General features: G+C 33.9%; 1 protein-coding gene across 1 annotated transcript in view; it reads right to left on the reverse strand.

Annotated features, from left to right (window-relative positions):
- DSCAM (DS cell adhesion molecule) overlaps positions 1 to 24276 on the reverse strand; it is a 607061-nt gene that overhangs the window by 133352 nt on the left and 449433 nt on the right. Inside the window, exons 19-21 of the mRNA XM_044669244.1 lie at positions 8957 to 9110; positions 7469 to 7586; positions 3308 to 3471 (exon numbers count right to left, since the gene is read on the reverse strand). Coding sequence (XP_044525179.1) covers positions 3308 to 3471; positions 7469 to 7586; positions 8957 to 9110 — 436 coding nt within the window. The remainder of the gene's footprint in view (positions 1 to 3307; positions 3472 to 7468; positions 7587 to 8956; positions 9111 to 24276) is intronic.

Below are 24276 nucleotides of genomic sequence, written 5' to 3' on the forward strand. Positions count from 1 at the left end.
CAAAAGTGGGCTAACATTATTTTGACAGTCTATATACATAAAGAAAAGGTTTATGAAATTCTGCATCAGTTCATTAGATTTTTTTGAAAAGTTTTATATTAAATTCTTTTTACCATATATTGCAAGAGAGACTTCCTATACTGATCTCTAGTCATCATCTGTTTTTATTGTAATAGCAGGAGATCATCTCTTAAAAAGGTCTAGATGATTCCCTGCTTAATATTATTTTACAATTCCTGTTAAACTTTTCACGGTGTTTCCTATGCATTATAGTGATAATGAAGTCTGAAGAATAATTAGAGAAGTGAATTTGAAACTAAGGGTCTTTGAAATTAAGAACCACCTATTTTCAATACTGGCTGAGAATGTCAGGAATTCATTAGAATGCAAAGTGAATTAAGATCATTCACATTCCTTATATTTTCAAGGAGTTTGTATGGAATAGGTCTGTAATGCTTAAGCAAATTCAGCAATAATATACCCTTGAGAGGGAAAGAATTTATTTTTTTATTCTAAAAGACAATTTGCTTGCCATACAAGTTTATATTATATGAATTTCATGCTATTTTGTTCTTTAATGCCTCCAAATTTTAAAGAAATGGTCATTATTACTTAATTTACAAAGAAAATCAAAGGAAACTGACAACCATAACTATCATAGCATATTGTCAACACTTGTATTGATAACTAAGCTGGAATCCTTTTGGACTAGTCACTGAATTGCCAAGAGATTAATTGTGAATTATTTGAAAAAGAGGACTATTGTATGAAACAGGAAAATTCAGAGAACAACATCAACATCCTTAAACTGTATTAATTAATCTTAAAAATAATTTGACTGAGTTGTCATAGGCTCTGTCCTAAAGCAAGTTTTGCTTCACTGAGAATATAAAGTTGTTATAAAAGTTGATAACATCATGTTTGTCAATTCATTTCCAATTACAGTGAACTAATTATTTATAGGAGCTTATAATCATCTCAGGTGTGGAGTACCTTTAAAAATGCTTGAGAGTGTCAGCCAATACCTATTAACATATTAACCACTTTAATATTGGGCTAAGCATTTCATAATATGCAACTGAAATATTTCATTTAATTCTGAAACTCAAGAATCACTTTGTCTAGAGATATGCAGTAAGAGAATGACATTAGTGGAAAATCCGATACTAAGATACTAAGTAAAATCATGACAACAATGGAAGTGTTAAGTGAATTCCCTCTGAGGCTATGAAGTAGAAATGTTAGGTCATAAGCATTAGTGTACTATGTATATTGTCCTTTACAGGAATACCAGGATCCTAGTTGAAACTCTACTTTTCTACACATTTTTTTCTTCCTCCTTATTCTACACTATCAGTTGCTTATGAGATACCAGAATTAAAGTAGATCACCATCTGTGTTTTAAAAATGACAAAAATTAATATAGAACTTATAGAATATTTAGGTGGTGTAGTGGATAGAATGTCAGGCCTAGACTGTGGAAGGCTCATCATCCTGAGTTCAAATCTGCCCTTACTATCTATGTGACCCTGGGCAAGTCACTTAACCCTGTTTGTCTGAGTTTCTTTATCTGTAAAATGAGCTGAAGAAAGAAATGGCAAACCACTTCAGTATCTTTACCAAGAAATTCCAAATGGGGTCACAAAGAGTCAGTCATAACTGAAAAATGACTCAACAACGAGACTTACATGAATTTATTCAAAATAATATAAGCATAATTGGGTTGGAGGTCCTAGGTTCAAATCCGACCTCAGACACTTCCTAGATGTGTGACCTTGGGCAAGTCACTTAACCCCCACTGCCTAGCCCTTACCGCTCTTTTGCCTTGGAACCAATACCCAGTATTGATTGTAAGATGAAAGTTAAGGGTTTAAAAAAATATAACCATAATCAGAAAAGCAATAAAATGACTACAACAATGAAGATAGAAAGAACGATCATAAACAATCTAAACTGAATGTCTCAATAATATAAAGAACAAAATCAACCTCAAAGAAGAGATTTGAGAAGACATTCCAATTCCCTGCCCCACCTCCACCATGGCTCTTGTGAGAAATGTAAATGACTTTCTTAAAAAATTATGTCTGGACAATAGAAATAAAACAAGATCTTCATTTATTATCAGCCAATTTTGACTCTTGCTGATGATAATTTATCGTCATTTTAGACATCATTATTTTATCATTTAGTATTTTAGAGCTGTTCCATCATTACAAGGTAATCCTTTGTATTTCTTGACTTTCTTTCACATAGAGAAACAATGGTAATTTGTTTTTAGCTTAATTTAATTGATTAGTTTTAAGAATATACATTCAAAGGAAAGCAAATAATTTAAGCTTAAATGATCTTGTGCAAATAGGTTTGTTTAATAAGCTTACATCTTTGTGCATCACACCAAAATTAACAGAATCTGTGATTAGGAAGATATCTGAAAGAATATCCAATTCAGTTTTACTTGAACAAGTTTCCTTTCTAATAATGTTGACAAATAATCTGTCAATTTTTGCTTAGAGCAGTCTATTCTACTTTCAGTGAACTTGCATTAAACCTAAATCTGATTCTGGAAAATTACTTCTACCTTTTCTTCTAATTCTCCTTCTGGGATGAGTCTAATCCCTCATTCCTTTAATGCAGTGATGGGCAAACTTTTTAGAGAGGGAGCCAAAGGAAAGGAAATGCTCATCCATCAGTCTGTTTCTAAGGCAACTCTTTCAAAGTTTCATTGTATTGTGTCTTATTCATTGTATTCGACAAATCAGGAATAATGTCTGTGGCTGGATAGAACATTGCAGGCCCCCCCCCCTTAAACCCTCCTTCCCCAGCATCTGGCCCTCAGGTTGTAGTTTGCCCATCACTGATTTAATGGATCCTCATACAACATGATCTCAAAAGCTATCTAGTTTATTAGAGAATGGCCTTCCAGCCAATAAAATAGATATTCAATATCTATTTTATGCTTTGAATATAACAAAATTATTTGAAACAGGTACATTTATTCACAGCTCTTTGAGAAAAATCAGACGGTACATAAATATAATGTTGCAACAGTTTATACATACATTTAGTTTTGTTTGGAACATTATTTCATCCATAACAAAAAGAATAAAATTAGAAGACATTAAAAATCATGTTAGAAACCTTATTTCCTTCTAGGATAATACTTTTTTAATCAGTGTAGGAAAAATAGTACACTTATTGGTGTATATTGAATAAGATCCTCTTTTGTTTCAATTTTTAAAATATTGATGCATATAAGTACTTTTTAAAGCAAAAAAAATTCCAGAAATGAAAAAAAAAGGTTTCTTACCTTGTACCTGTAAATTTAAAATAATTTCATCTGATCCCCAGTTGTTATTGGCAACACAGCTATAATATCCAGAATCCTCTGCTTTCACAGTGCGGATGACAAAACTGCCATTACTGAAGATACTTCTTCGCCCATCAACCATTACTAAACTGGGCATCCCGTTACTACCTCACGGGAAAAAATATGAACTAGTTAAACAAATTACAATCAAAATTAGTCAAAATTGATGGGGGAAATGTGCCAATTCTTTTTGAATCTAACTCAAAATTTGGAGACAATATAATCTCATATTTTGGTGGGGGGTTAGAATGACAACTTCCTTGATGTAGAAAATTCCTGTATCTAATGAAGAAAAGAAACTCTTTTGTTACTTATTAGCTCAGAGTTGTCTGGGGCAATGAGATGTTAAGTAATTTACCCATATTCTCATAGCTGGTATGTATGAAAAACAAGACTTGAATCTAGATTTTCCTTATTCCATGTAGCTTCTTTCATATGCCATATTGAATTACATTAATGAATTTTGATTTCTTCTACAAAATGCCTTCTTTTAAGGTTTGGGTCTACAAAGGGAAACGATTTTAATATTATTTAGTTCACTACTATTGATATATTGGGTTATTTGCCACTGAAATGAAACTTAATTATTTTACCATTCAGCACCCATTTGTATTTCTCAAAATGCAATACTTTGGATTAAAGTACCATTTAAACCAAAATGGTCCAGTCTTATAAAGTATTAACTTTAGTTTACTTTCGTTGTTCTTTGTCCAATCACTTTAAATTACAATTATGGAACCTTTCCACATAAAAAGAAATTAATGTTGTATATATAATCAAAAGAGATGCACCAGAGACATATCTATAGTAGTTTAAAGAATGACAAAGTGATAAAATATATAATTTAACCCAGGGAATGTTGTTTTTTGCTTTGCATTTTAATTTTGATTATAATAAGATTCACGTTAATTAAATTATGGTTCTCTAATATTTTCTCCTGTTTTAAATCATGCTCTTTTTAAAGTATTGGGTGTCAGGCTTTGGATAGTAAAAAAATATCTGCAGATAACTGTATTACAAAATGTATCTGTGAAATCTAAATGATTTAGAAATTAATATTTTTGGCATTTAACTGAATCAAAGTGTATAAAGATTTTAGAAACTTTTTGAGTATCCAAGATTGGTCATCTTGAATACCAAAATAGATTTCTAGCATGGCTATCCCATATCATAGCTTCAGTAATAGTGCTTCATTGTGCCTGTATTTCAAAAGACCCTTCAACAACTGTCCTTTTCCTTTTTTTTCATTGTAGATTATCTCATGAGAGTACAGTGGAACCTCAGAGTTGTTTTAATTTGAATTTCTCTAATTATTAGTGATTGGGAACATGCATTTTCACATGAATTACAAACCTAGATTTCTTCCTCTGAGAAATACTTGTTCATGTCCTTTGATTTATACGGAAATAGCTCTTATCTATGTGAATCAGTTTGTTATTTGCAACATGAATTCCCCCCCACCCCCAATAAATTGGTTTTAATTTTAACTGCATTGAGTTTGTACAAACACTTTCCAATATATATTGATCTATCTTGGTACATGGTTTGAGATGTTGGTCTATACCTAATTTTGACTGGGTTAGATTCCAATTTGAAAACAATTTTTGTGGAATAATGAACCCTTACTCCAGCAATTATTGAGTTTAATTTTATTGCACACTATTCTCCCATTTCTCCTTGTTTGTTGTGCATATCATCCATTTGATCAATGTACTCAATGTATTTTTCAAACAAAACCAAATAGTTTCAATAATTACTACTTTGTGGATTATTTGATATTGCTTTCCCATTCCCTCCTTCCATTAATTTATTATTTTTCTGGCTACATGATGTACTATTTTTAGTTTTATTGACATTGAATAAACAAATGAATCTTGTTGGTTTTGGAAGTAATTGTTCTCCACATATTTTACAGAGTTTTCTTGTAATTCCACATATTTTTTCCGCTAAGGAATATTTATGTCTTATTCATTTTTTTTCTGAAATAAATTCTTTGAACATTTTTTCCAGTTATTTTGGTAAGTTTTGATCTATTTCATTTAAAAAGTATGTTTTGTTGACATATAAACAGGTAAATATAGTTCATAATAATTTCTTTCATTTATGTTTTTTGGTTGATTTTTCCTTTTTCCTTTTTTTTTTGACAAAACAACTGGCTTTGCTTTCTTTTATTTTAGTCAAACTAGCCAGGGACTTTGTTATTTTATTATTACATTTAAGAGAATGTCTAATTTATTTAGTAATACAATGTTCTTTACTGCTTTCAGTTTTGTAGATCTCTTATTTCACTTTCAGAATATAAATATTAGTATTTGTGTGGTTTTTATTTAATTTTTCCAAGCTTTTTCTAATTTATGAATGTATTCTTTCTTTTATTAATAAAAATATCTAAAGATATAAAATTTTTCTTAAAATTGATTTGGTATTATCCCAGAAATTGAGGCCTCAGTTTTTGTCATGGTTTCAGTTGGTTATCTGTCTTAAACATTTTTTCTGGTCACATATTTTTGACAGGACATATCTTTCATTTTTATTTTTTAAAAATTTGTTGTACTTTTTTTTGTTATCTTATGGATTCATGGATTTCTGTTTGATACATTCTAATGTATCAAAAAAAAGAAAGTCTCTTACTTTGGTAAATATTTATACCTCTTATATTAAGCTGCTTGTTTTTATTCTAGATTGTTTTCTTTCAGAGCTTTCATTTGATTTACTATATTATTTTAAAAGTATTGTTTCATTTTTTTAAAACTTGCATTGCAAAGTTATTCTGTGGATCTTTCAAAGGTTCTTCTACCACTTCAATTGGGAATCTTAATTAGTAAAGTGTATTTAATTTATACTTTCTTCTTTAAAATAAAAGAACTGGAAATAGATCAGTTGATTTCTATTCCAAAACATTTCTTTGATCTCTCTTACAAAAATTTCTCTTTGGAAGTAGATGATAGAATTTAATTAAATAATTAAATAAACTTTAATTAAATACATAACAAGACTCATCTTCTTGAGTTTAAATCTGGCCTCAAACACTTACTGGCTCTGTGACTCTGGACAAGTCACTTAAGCCTGTTTACCTCAATTTCCTTATCCATTAAAAATGAATTAGCTAAGGAAATGGCAAATCACTTTAATATCTTTGCCAAGTGGGGTCATAAAGAGTTAAACATAAATTAAACAATTGAACAACAAGATAACAAAATATATAACATTTATTAGGCACTATGTTGGGCACTGGGAATACAAAGACTTGCAAGAATAGTGAGTAGGGTAACAAAGGAGGATATATATGATATAGTATATATAATATATAATGTATAAAGCAGACATTCAAATAAAAATGATCTAAGAAAACTTAAGAATGAAAAAGTTCCTTTGAGCTAGGGTAACCAACTAAGACTTGATGAAGAAAATAAAACTTAATTAGACTTAGAAGGAATTGAAATATTCTAATGGGTAAAGATGAGGAAGGGACATTTTGCAAGCATAGGAAGGTTAAGTAATGTAAAAAAGTATTGCATGGTAAGTTGGGGGTCATAATATAGAAAGTCTAAATAACAGGCAAAGAATTTTATATTTTGTTCTATAGGTGGTAGAGAGCTGTGAGTGTTCTTAATCAGGGGATTCAGAAAGAATATTTTAAAAACTATATAAAATTGATTAGAGAGAGGAAGATATTGGAAGAACAATTAGAAGGTTGATCCTTGCAATAGTGATATCTAATAGGATTCTCTAAAGCAGGGGTTGGCAACGTATGGCTCTTGAGCCATATCTGGCTCTTTTGAGGGCCAGATATGGCTCTTTCTCCAGGAGCCGTAAAGTCAATTTTTTTTCAGGCACTGTTATAGGAGCGCTCACTGTGAGCACTGTATGGCTCTCACGAAATTACATTTTAAAAAAATGTGGCATTTATGGCTCTCACGGCCAAAAAGGTCGTCGACCCCTGCTCTAAAGGATAACCGCCAAAGTCCTAAAATAAAGGTAAGGGCAATATAGAAAATGCATACATATATATGTATAGATAATATTTGTATGCTCCTATATATACAGTTTCTTCTCAATTTCCAAATTTATTCAGAAGTTATATATTATGTTGCTGGTTACCTGTCTTTCATCCATTTCACTGTAGGAGATGGATCCCCAACAGCCTTACAAGGAAGAACAATATCTTTCATCCATGGGGTAGTTACAGTACCACTGAAAGTCAGAATTCTAGCTGGAGCTGAAGGAGGAAATACAAAAGAATTTTATAAGATTCTCTTTAATATAAGACAGATCCTGATTTCCCAAAATATAATGACATAAAATAAAAGCCTAGATAACATAGTTAATTAATAGCACACCATTTTCTCATATATTTCTATATTTTCCCCAGTATTATTTCCATTCTTGTGCTAGCTTCATTAATTTTGTTTGTGTAAGAATTTTTTCAATTTTATCTTCTGTTTTTGCTTCTACTTTTTTTTAGGTTAAGAATTCTTCCCTTACTCAAAGTTGTGAAAAGTACATAATCTGTTTCTATTGTCTTTTTTTATGACATGTTCCTTAAGAATCTGATCATGTATACACAATGAATTTATTCTTGAATACAGTATAAGACGTTGACCTACATCTAATTTCTGTCATGTTTTATGGTTTACTAATTCTATATATTCTGATTATTTCATTGTTGTTCCATTGCTTTATTTTTCTATTTTTTAACCAATGTCAAATTGTTTTGATGACTGTTGCTTTATAATATAGTCTGAGGTCTGGATCTTAATATCTTCCTAGACCTATGGGAACACAATGCAAAGTCTTCTGGACTTGGAATCAGAAGGGTCTGAATTTAAACTTTGCCCCAGATGTTTATGTAGATATTAGAAAATATGGGGAAATTTTGAATGGGAGTTGTGATAGAATGACCAAAGAAGGGTAATACTCAAAATTAAGCCCTGTGGAAGGAGAAAGGATGGGTCCAGGAAGATTTGGGTCTACTTCTTTCTAAAAGGTGCGGAAAATCCTCATTAGTCAAAATTTGCCCTGCTCAATAACATTTGATAGTTACACTTTTTTTCCTTTTATATATGTTCTCCATATTTTTATTCATGCAAACATTATCTGCTCCATTAGAATTTACATTTCTTGAATGTAGGAACCATTTCATTTTTGTTTTCATATCCTTAGCAGTTAGCACAGTGCCTGGAACATAGGAAGAACTTAATAAATGCTTGTTGATTCATTCATTGATTACTGGTTTCTAAGGACTTTTCTAGTTCTCACATCTTATGACCCTAAATGAAGTTGATCTGATTAGAAATTAAACTGTTTGGTGGCACAGTAGATAGAATGATATAAGTCAGAAAGAATTGAGTTTGATACTTAACTCACACATTTACTAAATACAAAATGTGAGGGGTTTGGGCTTACTGGTATCTAAGGTCTCTTTCTAGCTCTAACCATAGGATTATATGATCCATGTCTTCTGACACAAGTTCAGTGCTCTTCATCCTGTAACTTTCTAATTCTTTGGAATGGAACATTCAACTTTCAGGACAATCAAATAGCTAATATTTAGCACATTGATGAATTAGTATCCAAAGAAAGGTATACCTTTAGCTAATGGCTCTACAGTGATGATTTCACTGCTGTTGCCTCTCCCTGCAGAAGTGACAGCCACCACCCAGACACTGTATTGTTGATTCCGATTCAGGTTAGGAATTCTGTAGGAAAATGCATCAGGAGATGCTTCAAATTCACTGTTAACCTGTAATAGGAGACATAAATATTTCCAAATTTAGAAGCACAAGGGAAACTTAGGTTATGTTGGGAAACAATCTAGTCTGATAAGTGGAAAGAGCTTTTGAACTTGGGCTCTGCTACTAACCTTGGACAAGTCATTAAACCGCTCTAAGCCTTACTTACCATATCTATATTAAGAAAATTAGAATAGACCATCTCTAAGGTTCCTTCTAACTCCAAATCCTATAACCTCAGTGGGAAAAAGAGTTGTATAATAACACGAAGGATTTTACGTGTCTCACCTTTGAGGTTTCGATGCTGGTAGTTGTGTTAGTGGTTTGACCATGTTAACCTACTACTCAACAAAATCAAGTGACTGGATTTCTTCCAGGATCAAATATAAAACCCTCTATTTAGCATTCAAAGCCCATTATAATCTCCAACCTCCCTCCTTTCTCCAGATTCCTTTCCAGTCTTATGCCATTTACACTTTCCAGATGCCACTAATGGCAGAGAAGAGTGACTTCCCAAACCCTTCAGGGTATCAAAGAACACTTATTTGGAGAAAAAATGTTACAGGCATGGTCTAGAGACAATAGGGATCAGTCAACAATGTAACAAATATAACTCAATATTCTGAGCTTTCCCTATGGGAAGAGTAAAAGGGCTGAAATCCTAATTTAGAATCATGCTATCTGTAGTTTTTACAATCCTGGAGTAGCCTGGAATTATCACAATCATGGGGGCAGGGAATAGTATTCCTAGAGTAGAAGGAACTTTTTAATCTCTTCAAAATTTAATGACTCGGCCTGCCTAAAGTCAGTCTGAAGATAGCTGGAGAGGCATGAAAAATCAAGTCAACAAGCATTTATTAAGTGACTAGAGAGGAATTGTAAGAGAAAGAGATGGTAGCTGAGGGGTGATAATGATGGGTACTTAGGGAAAGGGAAAGGAAAAGTGAATTGTGGCTGAAAGAGTAATGAACAGCAGCTGCAAGGCTAGGCAGTGTGGGGCGGGTGATTACCATAAAGGACTAGAAATAAAGATGCTGGTTACAATTACATCTCAAAGATATGAGGAAAGTCTTAAAAAATGACTCTTCCCATGATCCTTCTTTTTAATTATTCAAGTTATATCTTTATCTTCATCTTTCCTTCATTAAAAACTTCATGGTGAAATATGAATACATATCCACACACTTAGACCATACAAGGAAAAGGGAATGGCTTAAGCCCTGTAATAGTTGGAAATTTAAATAGAATTCTTAACCTTTGTCTGAAAATTAGAAATTGTCTTCATTGTTGACTCTGAGTAATATTTTCCTGTGAGGGAAACTTAGATAAACATGCCAACTTAGTAGAAAAATCAATCCATATGTAATTGGAACCATTCGCCCCTAGACTATAAAATGAGCTTAGTCTCACTTAGTGCAGCTGGACAACTGACCCACATGGATGGTGCTAGGAAAAGAATTAAGATGGGGAGTAGAGGTGGACTAAAAGAAAGGTTACCCTAGTGGGAGATAAAAAGTCATGATCTGGAAAGAATTATTCCTTTACCCTTTTCTTGTTGGGAAAGGAAAATTAAACTACCTGCTCAGCCAATAACACTACACAGCAACAATTGACAAATTGCTAAATACATTTAATATAACAGTAGTATAGAAAAATGATTTAAATTTTTCCTAAACTTTAAAAATATTTTATTTTCTTTTACTTTTTGTCTTTTATAGCTCAAGCTTAAAATTGAATTTAGCCTAATATTAACTACTCTTAAAGAATATGCCTTGAAATTGGGATTTCATTTAAATTTAAAATTCTGCATTTTGTTGAGTGTTTTCTCATTTCTCATGTACAATTTTTAATGTATTATTTTATGCCTTATTTTTCTCTCTCCCTTATTTGAATTATCATTTGGATTGTTTAATTCTATTTTTCTTTTTAATTAAGAATTTTGTGAATTACTTTGCTTTCCTATTTTTTCTTTGTGTAATTAATACTAATGTGATGAATTCACAACCATTATATTTTCATGCACTATTTGATATTTTATGCATATTTTAACATTATTCAATGATGCCAAACTATTACACAATTTGATGATGATATGAAAATAGAATGATATTATTATTAGAACTGATAATCTTATTGATCTTTTACTGATAACTGACATATTTTTGTTATGACTGTTCATACTCATTATTGGAATTTGTCTAAATTGTTTGTTCAGGAAAGGAATTCAACTTTGTTGAGTGTAATTCCCTAACTGAAATAAAACCTATAGAGGGAACAACTTCCAGGTCATATGAGCAACTAGATGGCAGACTAAACATTGTCTCATGACCTCTCAGACCTCTCCAAAACTGAAATCATATACCAAAGACAAAGAAACTAATTATTTCCAAAGTCTAGCACAAAAGAAGGAAAAATACCACCCCAAAGCAAACACCCAAGAACTGATGCTCATTGACTCTGAATTTGGCATTCCTTCCCAACCTTGAATACTACCTGAAATGAGGTTGTACTAGCAGACTCAAGGATATGACACAGGTTTACATTTAAAACCCATCCAGTGAACTACAATCCTATCTCCTGCTTTCAAGCATTATGAGGTGGGTGGACATACACAGGTTTAAGGTAAAGGGCTTGAGCAAAATCCTTTGGGCCTCAAATGAGAAAAAGAAGGCAGGGGTGGCATTTATGATTTCTGACAAAGCCAAAGTAAAAATAGATGTGATTAAAAAAAGACAGGGAAGGTCATTACATCCTGATTAAAGGTAGTATAGACAATGAGGAAATAACATTGCTCAATATGTATGCACCAAATGGCATAGCAACCAGATTCATAAAGGAGAAACTGGCAGATCTCAAGAAGGAAATAGATAGTAAAACCATAATAGTGGGAGATCTAAATATTCCTCTTTCAGATCTAGATAAATCAAACCAAAAAATAAATAAGAAAGAGGTAAGAGAGGTGAATGGAGTTCTAGAAAAATTAGATTTAATAGATATGTGGAGAAAAATAAATAGGAAAAAAAGGAATACACCTTCTTTTCAGCTGCACATGGTACATTCACAAAGATTGACCATGTAATAGGGCATAGAAACATTGCAAACAAATGCAAAAGAGCAGAAATAATAAATGTAACCTTCTCAGATCATAATGCAATAAAAATAATAATTAGTAAGGGCACCTGGACAGGCAAATCAAAAACTAATTGGAAATTAAATAATATGATTCTTCAAAACCAGCTAGTCAAAGAAGAAATCATAGAAACAATCAACAATTTCATTGAAGAGAATGACAATGATGAGACATCCTACCAAACTCTGTGGGATGCAGCTAAGGCAATACTCAGGGGGAAATTTATATCCTTGAGTGCATATATTAACAAATTAGGGAGGGAAGAGATTAATGAATTGGGCATGCAACTTAAAAAATTAGAAAGGGAGCAAATTAAAGATCCCCAGAGGAAAACTAAATTAGAAATACTAAAAACCAAGGGAGAAATTAATAAAATCAAAAGTAAAAGTACTATTGAATTAATAAATAAGACTAGAAGCTGGTATTTTGAAAAAAAACAGATAAAATAGATAAAGTACTGGTCAATCTAATAAGAAAAAGGAAAGAAGAAAACCAAATTGACAGTATCAAAGATGAAAAGGGAGACCTCACCTCTAATGAAGGGGAAATTAAGGCAATCATTAAAAACAATTTTGCCCAATTATATGGCAATAAATATAGCAATCTAGGTGATATGGATGAATATTTACAAAACTATAAATTGCCTAGATTAAAAGCAGAAGAAATAGAATACCTAAATAATCCCAAATTGGAAAAAGAAATTGAACAAGCCATTAAAGAACTCCCTAGGGAAAAATTGCCAGGGCCTGATAGATTCACAAGTGAATTCTATCAGACATTCAAAGAGCAACTAATCCCAATACTATACAAATTATTTGATATAATAAGCAAAGAAGGAGTCTTACCAAATTCCTTTTATGACACAAAAATGGTACTGAATCCAAAGCCAGGTAGATCAAAAACAGAGAAAGAAAACTACAGACCAATCTCCCTAATGAACATAGATGCAAAAATCTTAAATAGAATACTAGCAAAAAGACTCTAGCAAGTGATCAAGATGATCATCCACCATGATCAGGTGGGATTTATACCAGGAATGCAAGGATGGTTCAACATTAGGAAAACCATCCACAGAATTGACCATATCAACAATCTAAGAAATAAAAATCACATGATTATCTCAATAGATGTTGAAAAAGCCTTTGAAAAAATACAGCATCCATTCCTATTGAAAACACTGGAAAGTATAGGAATAGAAGGACCTTTCCTAAAAATAATAAACAGTATATACCTAAAACCATCAACTAGCATCATATGCAATGGGGATAAATTAGAAGCCTTTCCAATAAGATCAGGAGTGAAACAAGGATGCCCATTATCTCCTCTATTATTTAACATTGTACTAGAAACATTAACAGTAGCAATTAGAGAAGAAAAAGAAATTTAAGGTATCAAAATAGGCAATGAGGAGACTAAGGTATCACTCTTTGCAGATGATATGATGGTCTACTTAAATAATCCTAGAGAATCAACTAAAAAAGCTTGTAGAAATAATCAACAACTTTAGCAAAGTTAATGCACATAAATAATGAGCATTTCTATATATTTCCAACACATCAAAGCAGCAAGAGGTAGAAAGAGAAACACCATTTAAAATCACCCTAGACAATATAAAATACTTAGGAATCTATCTACCAAAACAAACATAGGAATTATACAAAAACAACTACAAAACACTTTCCAAACAATTAAAACTAGATCTAAACAATTGGAAAAACATTGATTGCACATGGGTAGGAAGAGCTAATATAATAAAAATGACCATTCTACCCAAATTAATTTACCTATTTAGCACCATACCTATCAAACTACCAAAAACCTTTTTTACTGAATTAGGAAAAACTATAACATAGTTTATCTGGAATAACAAAAGATCAAGAATATCAAGGGAAATAACGAAAAAAAATGTGAAGGAAGGGGGCCTAGCAGTACCAGATATTAAACTGTACTCTACAGCAGAGGTCATCAAAATGGTATGGTACTGGCTAAGAGTCAGAAGGGAGGATCAGTGGAATAGACTTGGGGTAAGTGACATCAGCAAGACAGTGTATGATAAACCCAAAGAGCCCAACTTTTGGGACAAAAATTCACTATTTGACAAAAACAGCTGGTAAATTTGGAAAACAATATGGGAGAAAATAGGTTTATATCAACATCTCACTCCCTACACCAAGATAAATTCAGAATGGGTGAATGACTTGAATATACAGAAGGAAACTATAAAAAAATTAAGCAAACACAGAATAGTATACCTGTCAGATCTCTGGGAAAGGAAATATTTTAAAACCAAGCAAGAGTTGGAGAAAATTATAAAAGGTAAAATAAATGATTTTGATTATATCAAAGCTTTTGTACAAACAAAAGCAATGTAGCCAAAATCAGAAGGGAAACAACAAATTGGGAAAAAATCTTTATAACAAAAAACTCTGACAGAGGTCTAATTACTCAAATATACAAAGAGTTAAACCAATTGTATAAAAAATCAAGCCATTCCCCAATTGATAAATGGGCAAGAGACATGAATAGGCAATTTTCAGATAAAGAAATCAAAAGTATCAATAAGCACATGAGAAAGTGTTCTAAATCTCTAATAACTAGAGAAATGCAAATCAAAACAACTCTGACATATCACTTCACACCTAGCAGATTGGCTAAAATGATAGAAGGGGAGAATAATGAATGTTAGAGGGGATATGGCAAAATTGAGACATTAATGCATTGCTTGTGGAGTTGTGAACTGATCCAACCATTCTGGTTGGCAATTTGGAACTATGCTCAAAGGTCTATAAAAGAATGTCTGCCCTTTGATCCAGCCATACCATTGTTGGGTTTGTACCCCAAAGAGATCATAGATAAACAGACTTGTACTAAAATATTTATAGCTGCGCTTTTTGTGGTGGCAAAACCCTGGAAAATGAGGGTATACCCTTCAATTGGGGAATGGCTGAACAAACTGTGGTATATGCTGGTGATGGAATATTATTGTGCTCAAAGGAATAATAAACTGGAGGAATTACACGTGAACTGCAAAGACCTCCAGGAATTGATATAGAGTGAAAGGAGCAAAGCCAGAAGAACATTGTACACAGAGACCAATACACTGTGGTAAAATAGAATGTAATGGACTTCTGTACTAGGAGCAATGCAATGATCCAGGACAATTCTGAGGGATTTATGGAAAAGAATGCTACCCACATTCAGAGGAGGAACTATAAGGAGTGGAAACAGAAGAAAAACAACTGCTCGAACACATGGGTTGAGGCAGACATGATTGGAGATGTAGACTCTAAACAATGCAGCTATCAACAATTTGGAAATAGGTCTTGATCAATGACACATGTTAAAACCAGTGGAAATACACATCTGCCATGGGGGGAAGGGGGAAGTCAGGGGGTGACGGGGAAAGTAAGAACATGAATTATGTAACCATGTTAACTTTTCAAAAAAATAAATATTAATAAATGCTTAAAAAAAGAAATACATTTTGCTCACCCAAGATGGCTTTAGATTGCACTAAAGAAGGTAATATTCATTGCATTTGTAACATCACATTATGAGCAAAGAAAACTAATACCAATTAGTGCCGCATATTTGTACAACATAAGTATTAGTAAACTTTTGGAATATTTCATTATCCTTCCTTTCTCTGGAAGGAGATATAAAGAATACAAGTCAAACATTTATGTTGATTGATCATTTACATGGTATGTAAAGGCTTATCCAATCAAGAATCAGATGATTAACATTGTTGTAAAAGTAAGATCAGAGAAGTATTTCTCTGTGTTTGGACTTCCTGCTACAGTTGATATCAAGGGAGAAACTTTGAAAGAATCCTGTTCAAAAATATGCTAGCTTTGGCTGGCATTAAAAAGTCTAGAACAACATCTCAGTTACCTGAGAAGAGATCTACTTTCTGCATATGCTACTTATACACCAATGATCATGTTAGGGACACTGAAATATGAATAAAAATCTTAGCTGACTCAGTATGTGGGTTTTCTACCATATGAGTGTAGTTTCACCAGTAATGATGGCACTGACTCTATGCTTTATTTGCTAACATTTGGACTGCCTTATGAAGTATGTTTTCGAGTCGCTGAAGGAAGATAGAATGCAGATATCCAAAAGTAGTACATTTCTTGGCTGAAAGAGAAGCAGAAGGAACTTAACTAATATTTACAACTTTAGCCAAAAAAAATTATGAAAAAAATAATAATGTGATACATGATTTTGCCAAAGGTATTGTTCCCTTTGATAAGGTTTTAATATAATTTTGTGATAACCTCAGGAACTTTAGTGTGGGCATGCAAGTTAGGAGACTTTAAAAGTTCTATGGACCTAGTTGCGGAGATATTGAACAACTTTCTTCTCTACAAAATAGCCTCATATTAAAATAATGTATAATGCAAAATATCTAATATTGCAAATTGATAAGTTAGAGGGACCCTGATGAACAGGTTGAAACTGATGGACACTGGGTTCAGTGGTCTCAGTAAAAATACCACCTGCTAGTCACACAAATATTTTTTAGAAGAGACACTTCAAGTAAATAAAATTGGATACTTTAACCCAATAATACGGAAGAGCACATATTCTACCTAGTGGAGGTATAAAATATGCAGCAAATAACCCAGAGTTCTCCAAGTGGGTCCCTGCCATTTTCCATGTTGCACCTGCCACCCAGTTCTCAGTTGTGGCTCCAAGAAGTTGTAGCAGAAGTAGTGGCCACACCCTTGTAAAACCATCTTAGCAGACAGGCTAAACCAGGTTGAGGTTAACTAATAGGTCTCAAGCCCATTGCTGAGTAAGGAGAATGTCTTTCCCAAGGATGTGAAGACTTCCCATGGCTGAATGGGTGGAAAAGAAGAATTCATTCCAATAGACATGAAATTAAATGAAGGGGACTGGGGAATACTTAGAGCTTGATTAGAGATTAAGGAAATCAAATTCATCCATTGCATGCCCATCACCAATTATCTTGACTTTCGTGCTACCATTGGACTTTGATGATTCTGGAAGAGAGAATGAGGCTGATGATTGCACAGTTCTTCCTCATCTAAATCCAATTCATGAGTAAATCAATACCACCACCTTCATGGGGTCATTAATTCTCTTTGAAAATGAAGGATAAACAGCAAAAATAACAAATAATGTTTAAAACGTTCCTGTTTTATTTTTATTTTAGAATTGATTGTTTTAAAATTAGTTTCATGCATATATTATAGCTACATTATAGTTTTGCTATTTATATATGCCCATATAGTTTGTAATTTTACAAATTCGTTTGTGCTACATGGATATATAGTTGCTCCTGAGAAATGAATTTGTAAAGTATTCTGAATTGTAAAGGTAATCTCAGGCTGCCTTAATGATTGACAGCAGCAAAGCTCAGCTTGCAGGGTTTAGGCAGTCTTTGGGCTAGTAACAATCTAACCCCCTGCAGGTAAAAGCTAAGAGAGAGACCTTAACACAGAAGGCCCCGGGCCCAATGGCTCCTTAGTAGACTATACCTAGATATCTTTAGATGATAAATATGGCTTGAAAGGTAATAGCCAATACTGAAGATATCTCTAATTGTTAGGGATCAATTCATAGGCTGAAAGTTGTGTGGAAAGCCTATGAATATCTCCCACAGCAGGAAGTCACTCCCAACTGCCAATTCCTAACAAAAATGGAGAATTCCATGGAGTGAAGATGGTCTGAACAGTAAGATGACAACTGCTTCTTATAACTGGTAATTTCTTTAATTAACTAAGGAGGATATTAACAGAGGATGTTGGGACCTTAGGAAAAGGTGGGGAAGGACAGAAGTTTCAAGAAAACTTATATTAAATCTAATAGAGTGGGAAGTAGGCCATCTCCCTTTCAGGGAAAGCCTCTGGTGAGGCTCCACACTCAGCTTAGCTACAACTTCTACTCTCTATGTTGCAAATGATAAGGCTAGTTTGATCAGATGATGTTAAGAGGTTATATTTCTTCAGAGATGATTTATAGAAGTTGATGGTAATTGAGTAAAGAAATATATAAGCTGCAGAATGCAGGTTGTATTAGAGATAGACCAATACAGCTGGACACAGCAATGAGGATTCAGGCTAATCCCAATCCTGAAGTGATTACAGGGCTTCAATGGAGAGTACCCCAAACCTCCCTTCACCCTCTCACCCATGCTCAGGACTGAACTGGTTTGCTTGGGATCCACCTCCTTATATAGTGCTGACCCAACACTCTTTTAACTGACTCCTGGCTTCTTTGGGGTTCTAATTCTGAACCCCAATTTGATGTTGCTTGTAGAAAAATGACCACTTGCACAAGATGGCTACAGAATAAAATTTAGACTTGTAATCACTAGAGCCTACTTCATATTTGTTAATTTGTGTGTTCCATAAACACCAACATTTTTCATCAAAACACTGTCTTGGTTTAAGTTTTCAACAGTATCAAAATGACTGTTTATTTCTTTCAGCTTTCCTTTCTCTCAGCCAAGAGAATTAATGGTTATGAGGATCTGTAGTCTCTCCAACATCAGAGACAAAGCAAGTCATTTGATGCATTATGTCTATTTATTGTTGATGTGAATTCTGTGAATTTCACTAAGATGGAGATGATTACAATGACATTTGCCAATTATATTAGAATATGCAAAATATATGGAAAATGAATTGAAGTAGTTATGAAAAAAGTACTAACAACTTGGGTCTCTTGTACAGACTTCACATAGAAGCTTATACTTAAAATAAACCAAGAATTCCAAGAGGTGGAAGTGATGAAGGAGTTCATTCTAGGAACAAGGCACAGGTATTTGCAAGACTAGAGTGTTATGACTGTGAAACAGTAAATAGGTCAGTGTGCTTGAATTGCAGAGTTCAGGAGAGAAGTAATCTGTAAATAGATTTAAAAGTTAGGAAAGGGAAAATACTGAAATTCAGAATTAACTAAGACCATTAAGGTAATAAGAAAGTTTTTTTAATTGATGAATAAACACACTAAGGTTTAGATAGATCAAGATAATTTCATTTTTCAAAAAGTAAAAAACATAACAAGAGAAACTTATTTGTCATTGATTACAATTAATGTTATTGAATAGAGCTGATGGGAGCCTAGTGACCACTGCATCAAAGAATTTATTAATATGAAGAGAAATCTTGCTATAGTCTTATGTAATATGTTTTGGAATGTGTATGTATATGTATGCATACATGTATATGCATATATTTGTGCATGTGTGTAGGTATGTCTCTATATAGACCCCTCTATCTCTATGTATTATTTATCTATTAATAGTTCTAATTTTAGAGCAGATTCCAAAGCCATTACAAAAACTTCTTATTCAGATAAGGAAGAAAAGAAAGAATTATTTAAAGAAACTTATTTTGAAAGGTAAAGGTAAAGACAATGGAGTAAAGGCAGGGAATTTTCTGAGTTCTCCCAAATTCCCAGGCAAACAATGCTACAATAATGCCTCAAAACAAATATTGGAGCAGCAAAAAAATAATAAGTCAAAACAATTTTGTTTCCCAAGACAACTTGGAATATCAGCAAGAATTGTTTGACTCAGTTGGGTGAGAATGGAGCACCATCCAGGGCACATCATGCCAGCACAGGTCATACCCTAGAAATCTAGAAAGAGGCCTTGGTATGACTGAATCAGTGGCAGCAGTGGCTTCTGGAGCTGACTGCACATAAATGATAAGGGGATCATAAAACTGCTTAGAAGGGTATTCTAGGAGGTTCTATGCTGGCATTGAGTTCAGGAGTCTGTTGCAATGCCCATACTTAGTTTTTGTTTTAAGTCCCACATCAAGGAGGATGAGTAGGAGCAGAAATCCTGGTGACAGTTTCAGGGTAGAAAAGAATACTTGTGGTTGTTCACAGACTAGAGCACAAGCCAGGAAAGCAATGATCATAACTCTACTTATATCATACCATCCTGGAAGGACTGGAACTTACAGAATCCCAGAAATTGCTCTAAAGACAGCAAGATGAAAAAACTCCTGGTTTTTCCTCCCCACTTAACTTTAACATGAAATTAGCAGGCAAAAAAATCTAGAAAAATGAACAAATATCAAAAAGAAAGTGATAATAGTAACTTATCATGATGACAGGAAAGATAAAAACAAAAACTTAGAAGAAGACAATAAGTTCAAAGGACCTGCAGGCAAAGCTTCAAAAACCCCCAACCAAATTGGTCTTGGTCATTGGATATAAAAAAAAAAATGGAAACAACAGCAGAGAAAATAGGAATAGTTTGGTAAAGGAGTCACAAAAATGCAGCAAAAATTAAAACAACACCTTAAGAAAAAGAATAGACTAAATGTCAAACAAGGTACAAAATTCATCTAAGAAAATAACTCTCTAGAAAAATAGAATTGACCAAAAAGAGGAGGTGCTAAAGTTTACTAAAGGAAAGAATTCCTTAAAAATTAGAAATGGACAAGTAAAAGTTAATGCCTTCATTAGATTAGACAGCAATAAAAAATAAAACAAAATGAAAAGAACAATAAAAAGTAGAAGAAAATGTGAAATGTCTCATTGGCAAAATAAATGGCCTTGAAAATATATCAAGAAATGAAAATTTAAGAATTATTTCACTACCTGAAATTCATGATAAAAAACCTAGAAAACATCTTTCAAGATATTATCAAGGAAAACTCTCCTGTTATCCTAGCACTATAGGGAAAAATGGAAATTAAGAGAAGCCACTGGTCACCTTTTCTAAGAGATTCACAAATGAAAACTCACAGGAATATTATAGTCAAAGTCTAGAAGTCTTGGATCAAGGAGAAAATATTATAGGCTGGAAGGAAAAAAAACAGACATTATGGAGTCACAGTACAGTCAGAAAACACATAATTTAGAAGCTTCTACAAAAAAGGATCAGAGGCCTGGGAATATGATATTCTGGAAGGCAAAGAAACTAGTATTACAATCAAGAATCAGCTACCCAGCAAAAACAAGTATAAAACTTCAAGGTAAAAATGGATGTTTAATGAAATAAGACCTTCAGGTATTTTTGATGAAAGACCAGAAGTTAATTCAAAATCTGACATGCAAACACAAGATTTAAAAGAAGCATAAAAAATACCTAAATTTTCCCTCTTACAGTTCTATTTTCAGATTTGATTTTCTGTCCCCTAAAAGCCCTTTGTTCTTTATTGGTGTTGAAGGGTTTCCAGAGAAGCCTTTCTTCTAAACCACCATCTTCCCAGAATTCCCTAACTATAAATTAATTTCTAATTTACCTTTTCACAGTCCTTTATTGAATATAATTTTTATTGTGTTTTTATCTTAAACAAATGTATTGAGTATGTCAGCATTTCTGTTTTTGGTTCTGAAGTTTTTGTGCCATAATATGTATAACAGTTTTTGCTTAAGAGTATGTATAGCTAAAAAACATGTATATGCCTTTTTTATTCCCAGTTTTCTCCAGAACTACATATCTTATTGTTCAATCATTTTAGCCACATTTTATTCTTAGTGACACCATTTGGGCTTTTCTTGGCAAAGATACTGGAGTGATTTGCCATTTCCTCCTCCAGTTCATTGTACAAATGAGGAAACTGAGGCAAAAAGAATTGTGATTTGCCCAGTCTTAAGTTGGATTTGAACTCAGGGAGTGCCACCCAAGATGGAGTGTTTGGCCTCCCTCTCTGCACTTCTCCTCCAGCTGCCTCCCTGCCATCTCTGATCAAAGTCTTGAGTCTATCACAGCTATGCCAGTGGAGCACACCCTCCGGACTAGTGCCTTCACCTGCCCAGAGTTTCCAGGATCTGCTGGAGACTCACTACATTAAGTAGGGGAGGGAACCTGGGATCTTCATTTTTCCTTTCCCCTTGAACCTGTCTGTCCAAGAATTCAGGCTTTTTTTGTGTGTATCTTTTTTTTTTTTTTTTTTTTTTTTTTTTTTTTTTTGTATTTTTTTTTTAAACCCTTGTACTTCGGTGTATTGTCTCATAGGTGGAAGGTTGGTAAGGGTGGGCAATGGGGGTCAAGTGACTTGCCCAGGGTCACACAGCTGGGAAGTGGCTGAGGCCGGGTTTGAACCTAGGACCTTCTGTCTCTAGGCCTGACTCTCACTCCACTGAGCTACCCAGCTGCCCCCTGTGTGTATCTTTTAAGATGGGTTTATCAGGAGGATTCTTGAGCTCTGTTCTGTGTAAATAGAATTAGCTCGATCCCATTAATAGTCAAAAATCTACTCAACCCAGGCGTGCTAATGATGTCACTCTCACCTCCCTTAGTGGGGAGGGAAGATGAGTTACCCACACGTGACAATAAGTAACAAATCAAGAATAGGGGACTGCCCTTTGGGCAGTCCAAATCAATGTAGAAACTGCCATTTGTCCATTTGAATTAGAGGTGGACCACAGGAAGTGATGAAAGACACTATCTCTTTAAGTAAGTGAGTGAACTTCCTGTGGGGGCAGTTGCTGTCTCGAACTGGAAGAAGAAGCATCTCCTGAGACCACAGAACGCTTACACTCTATATTGTCACGTGGGTAAGTTAGGCTGACTTCCTTGGCCTAGCTGGGCCAATTCTAACCTCTGCCTATCTGGCTGTTGGGCCTTGTGGCTTACAGCTTCATTTATTTAGCCTTTTAACCTTCTCCCTCCGTCCAGGCCTTTGGCCTGGACTAGCCTCTCCTTTTCTCTTTATTCCTACTTTTACCTACCAATTATAAATAAACTCTTCAACCCGAGCTGACTTGGGTCTGATTTGATTACGGAATCAACCTAAATTGTTTATTCCTGGTGGCCACATATTTTTAATATATATCTATAAATACCTAAATTTTCCCTCTTACATTTTGGCCGACCACTTAGGTCTCGAACTTCCTCAATCTTTCTGAATTTTCTTGAATTCTTCTCTACCTTATACCTATCCCTTAAGTCAGCCTTTTCACTGCACGTCTTGGAGCTTCAGTTGATATAAAGCTGCTAGACTGGTGAGATCAAAAAACCGGGGCCCTGAAAACTAAGCTAGGCTGTTTCTTTGTCTTAAGGAAAGAAATAAGCCTATTAGCTGGCTTTGGCCACACCTGGGAAGGATTGCTCAGTCCTCCTAGCCAGGCCAGGAGCACACCTGAATAAGATTTAAAAGCAGCCAAATAGAAGCAGGAGGCACTAGACTTATTTAGTAAAATTAGGGAGAGTAATTTTTTTAGGCTACATATAGGCTTTAACTCTATTCTATTTCAAACCGTATTTTAGTTTTAAACTCTTTAAAAATAGCAAAAGCCTGGTGGGGCCAGCTAGAATTTAAAAAAAAAAGTCGTTTTTTTTCCCCCCACAGTAGAAGGCACATACTAAAAGAAAAGAGATTTTTCAGACTTTTACAATTGAATAGAGCCTCCCAGAACCAAAATTAGCTTTTGAAAGACACTCCCAAACTGCCTCAGGCAAAAAGCCCAGTCTACCCTCAAAGAGCTTTATCTCTAGTACTCAGCCTCAGGCTATAGCCTTTGTCCTCAGCCAGGCAGGAACAAAAGGAAGTCTTGACCCAAACAATACAACTAGTTCTATAGCCCAACCCTTAGTAAAAGGAAGACCTTACCCACTGCTGACATCTAGGGACTAGAGTAAGAATGTGGTGGTTTAAAACCATTACTGATGAAATAAATACTAGATTTCAGACTTTAAGACGCTGGATCCAGTCCATATTAACGGCTGTTATGATGTTTTTTTTTGGAAGGGTAACCCCAGACAATACTTTTCAAGGGCTGTTTGATGCACTGTATGTAGGTGTGATAGTAAGTGTGATAATACTGATAGTAGGCGGAATAGTTTATCTTTACTTCTCTCAAAAGAAACCGCCAGAGAAGCTGGATGACACTAACTCAGAGAGATTTAGTAAGATGGAGAAGAGAATGGAGAATATGGAGGAGGGCCAAGAGCAACTGCTGGCTTATATAAAAAACCATGCTAAGCATTTAAGAAGGAGAAAACAGTTTAAAAAGAAGTTCCAACAAAAGAGAGAATTATTCCTCCATAGTTCCGCTTTCGAGGATTCCTCCTATGAAAGCGCTCCTGACACACCCTCTCCTCAGCC

This window comes from Gracilinanus agilis, chromosome 3 (assembly GCF_016433145.1).
Source record: "Gracilinanus agilis isolate LMUSP501 chromosome 3, AgileGrace, whole genome shotgun sequence".
In the NCBI taxonomy this organism is placed as follows: Eukaryota; Metazoa; Chordata; class Mammalia; order Didelphimorphia; family Didelphidae; genus Gracilinanus; species Gracilinanus agilis.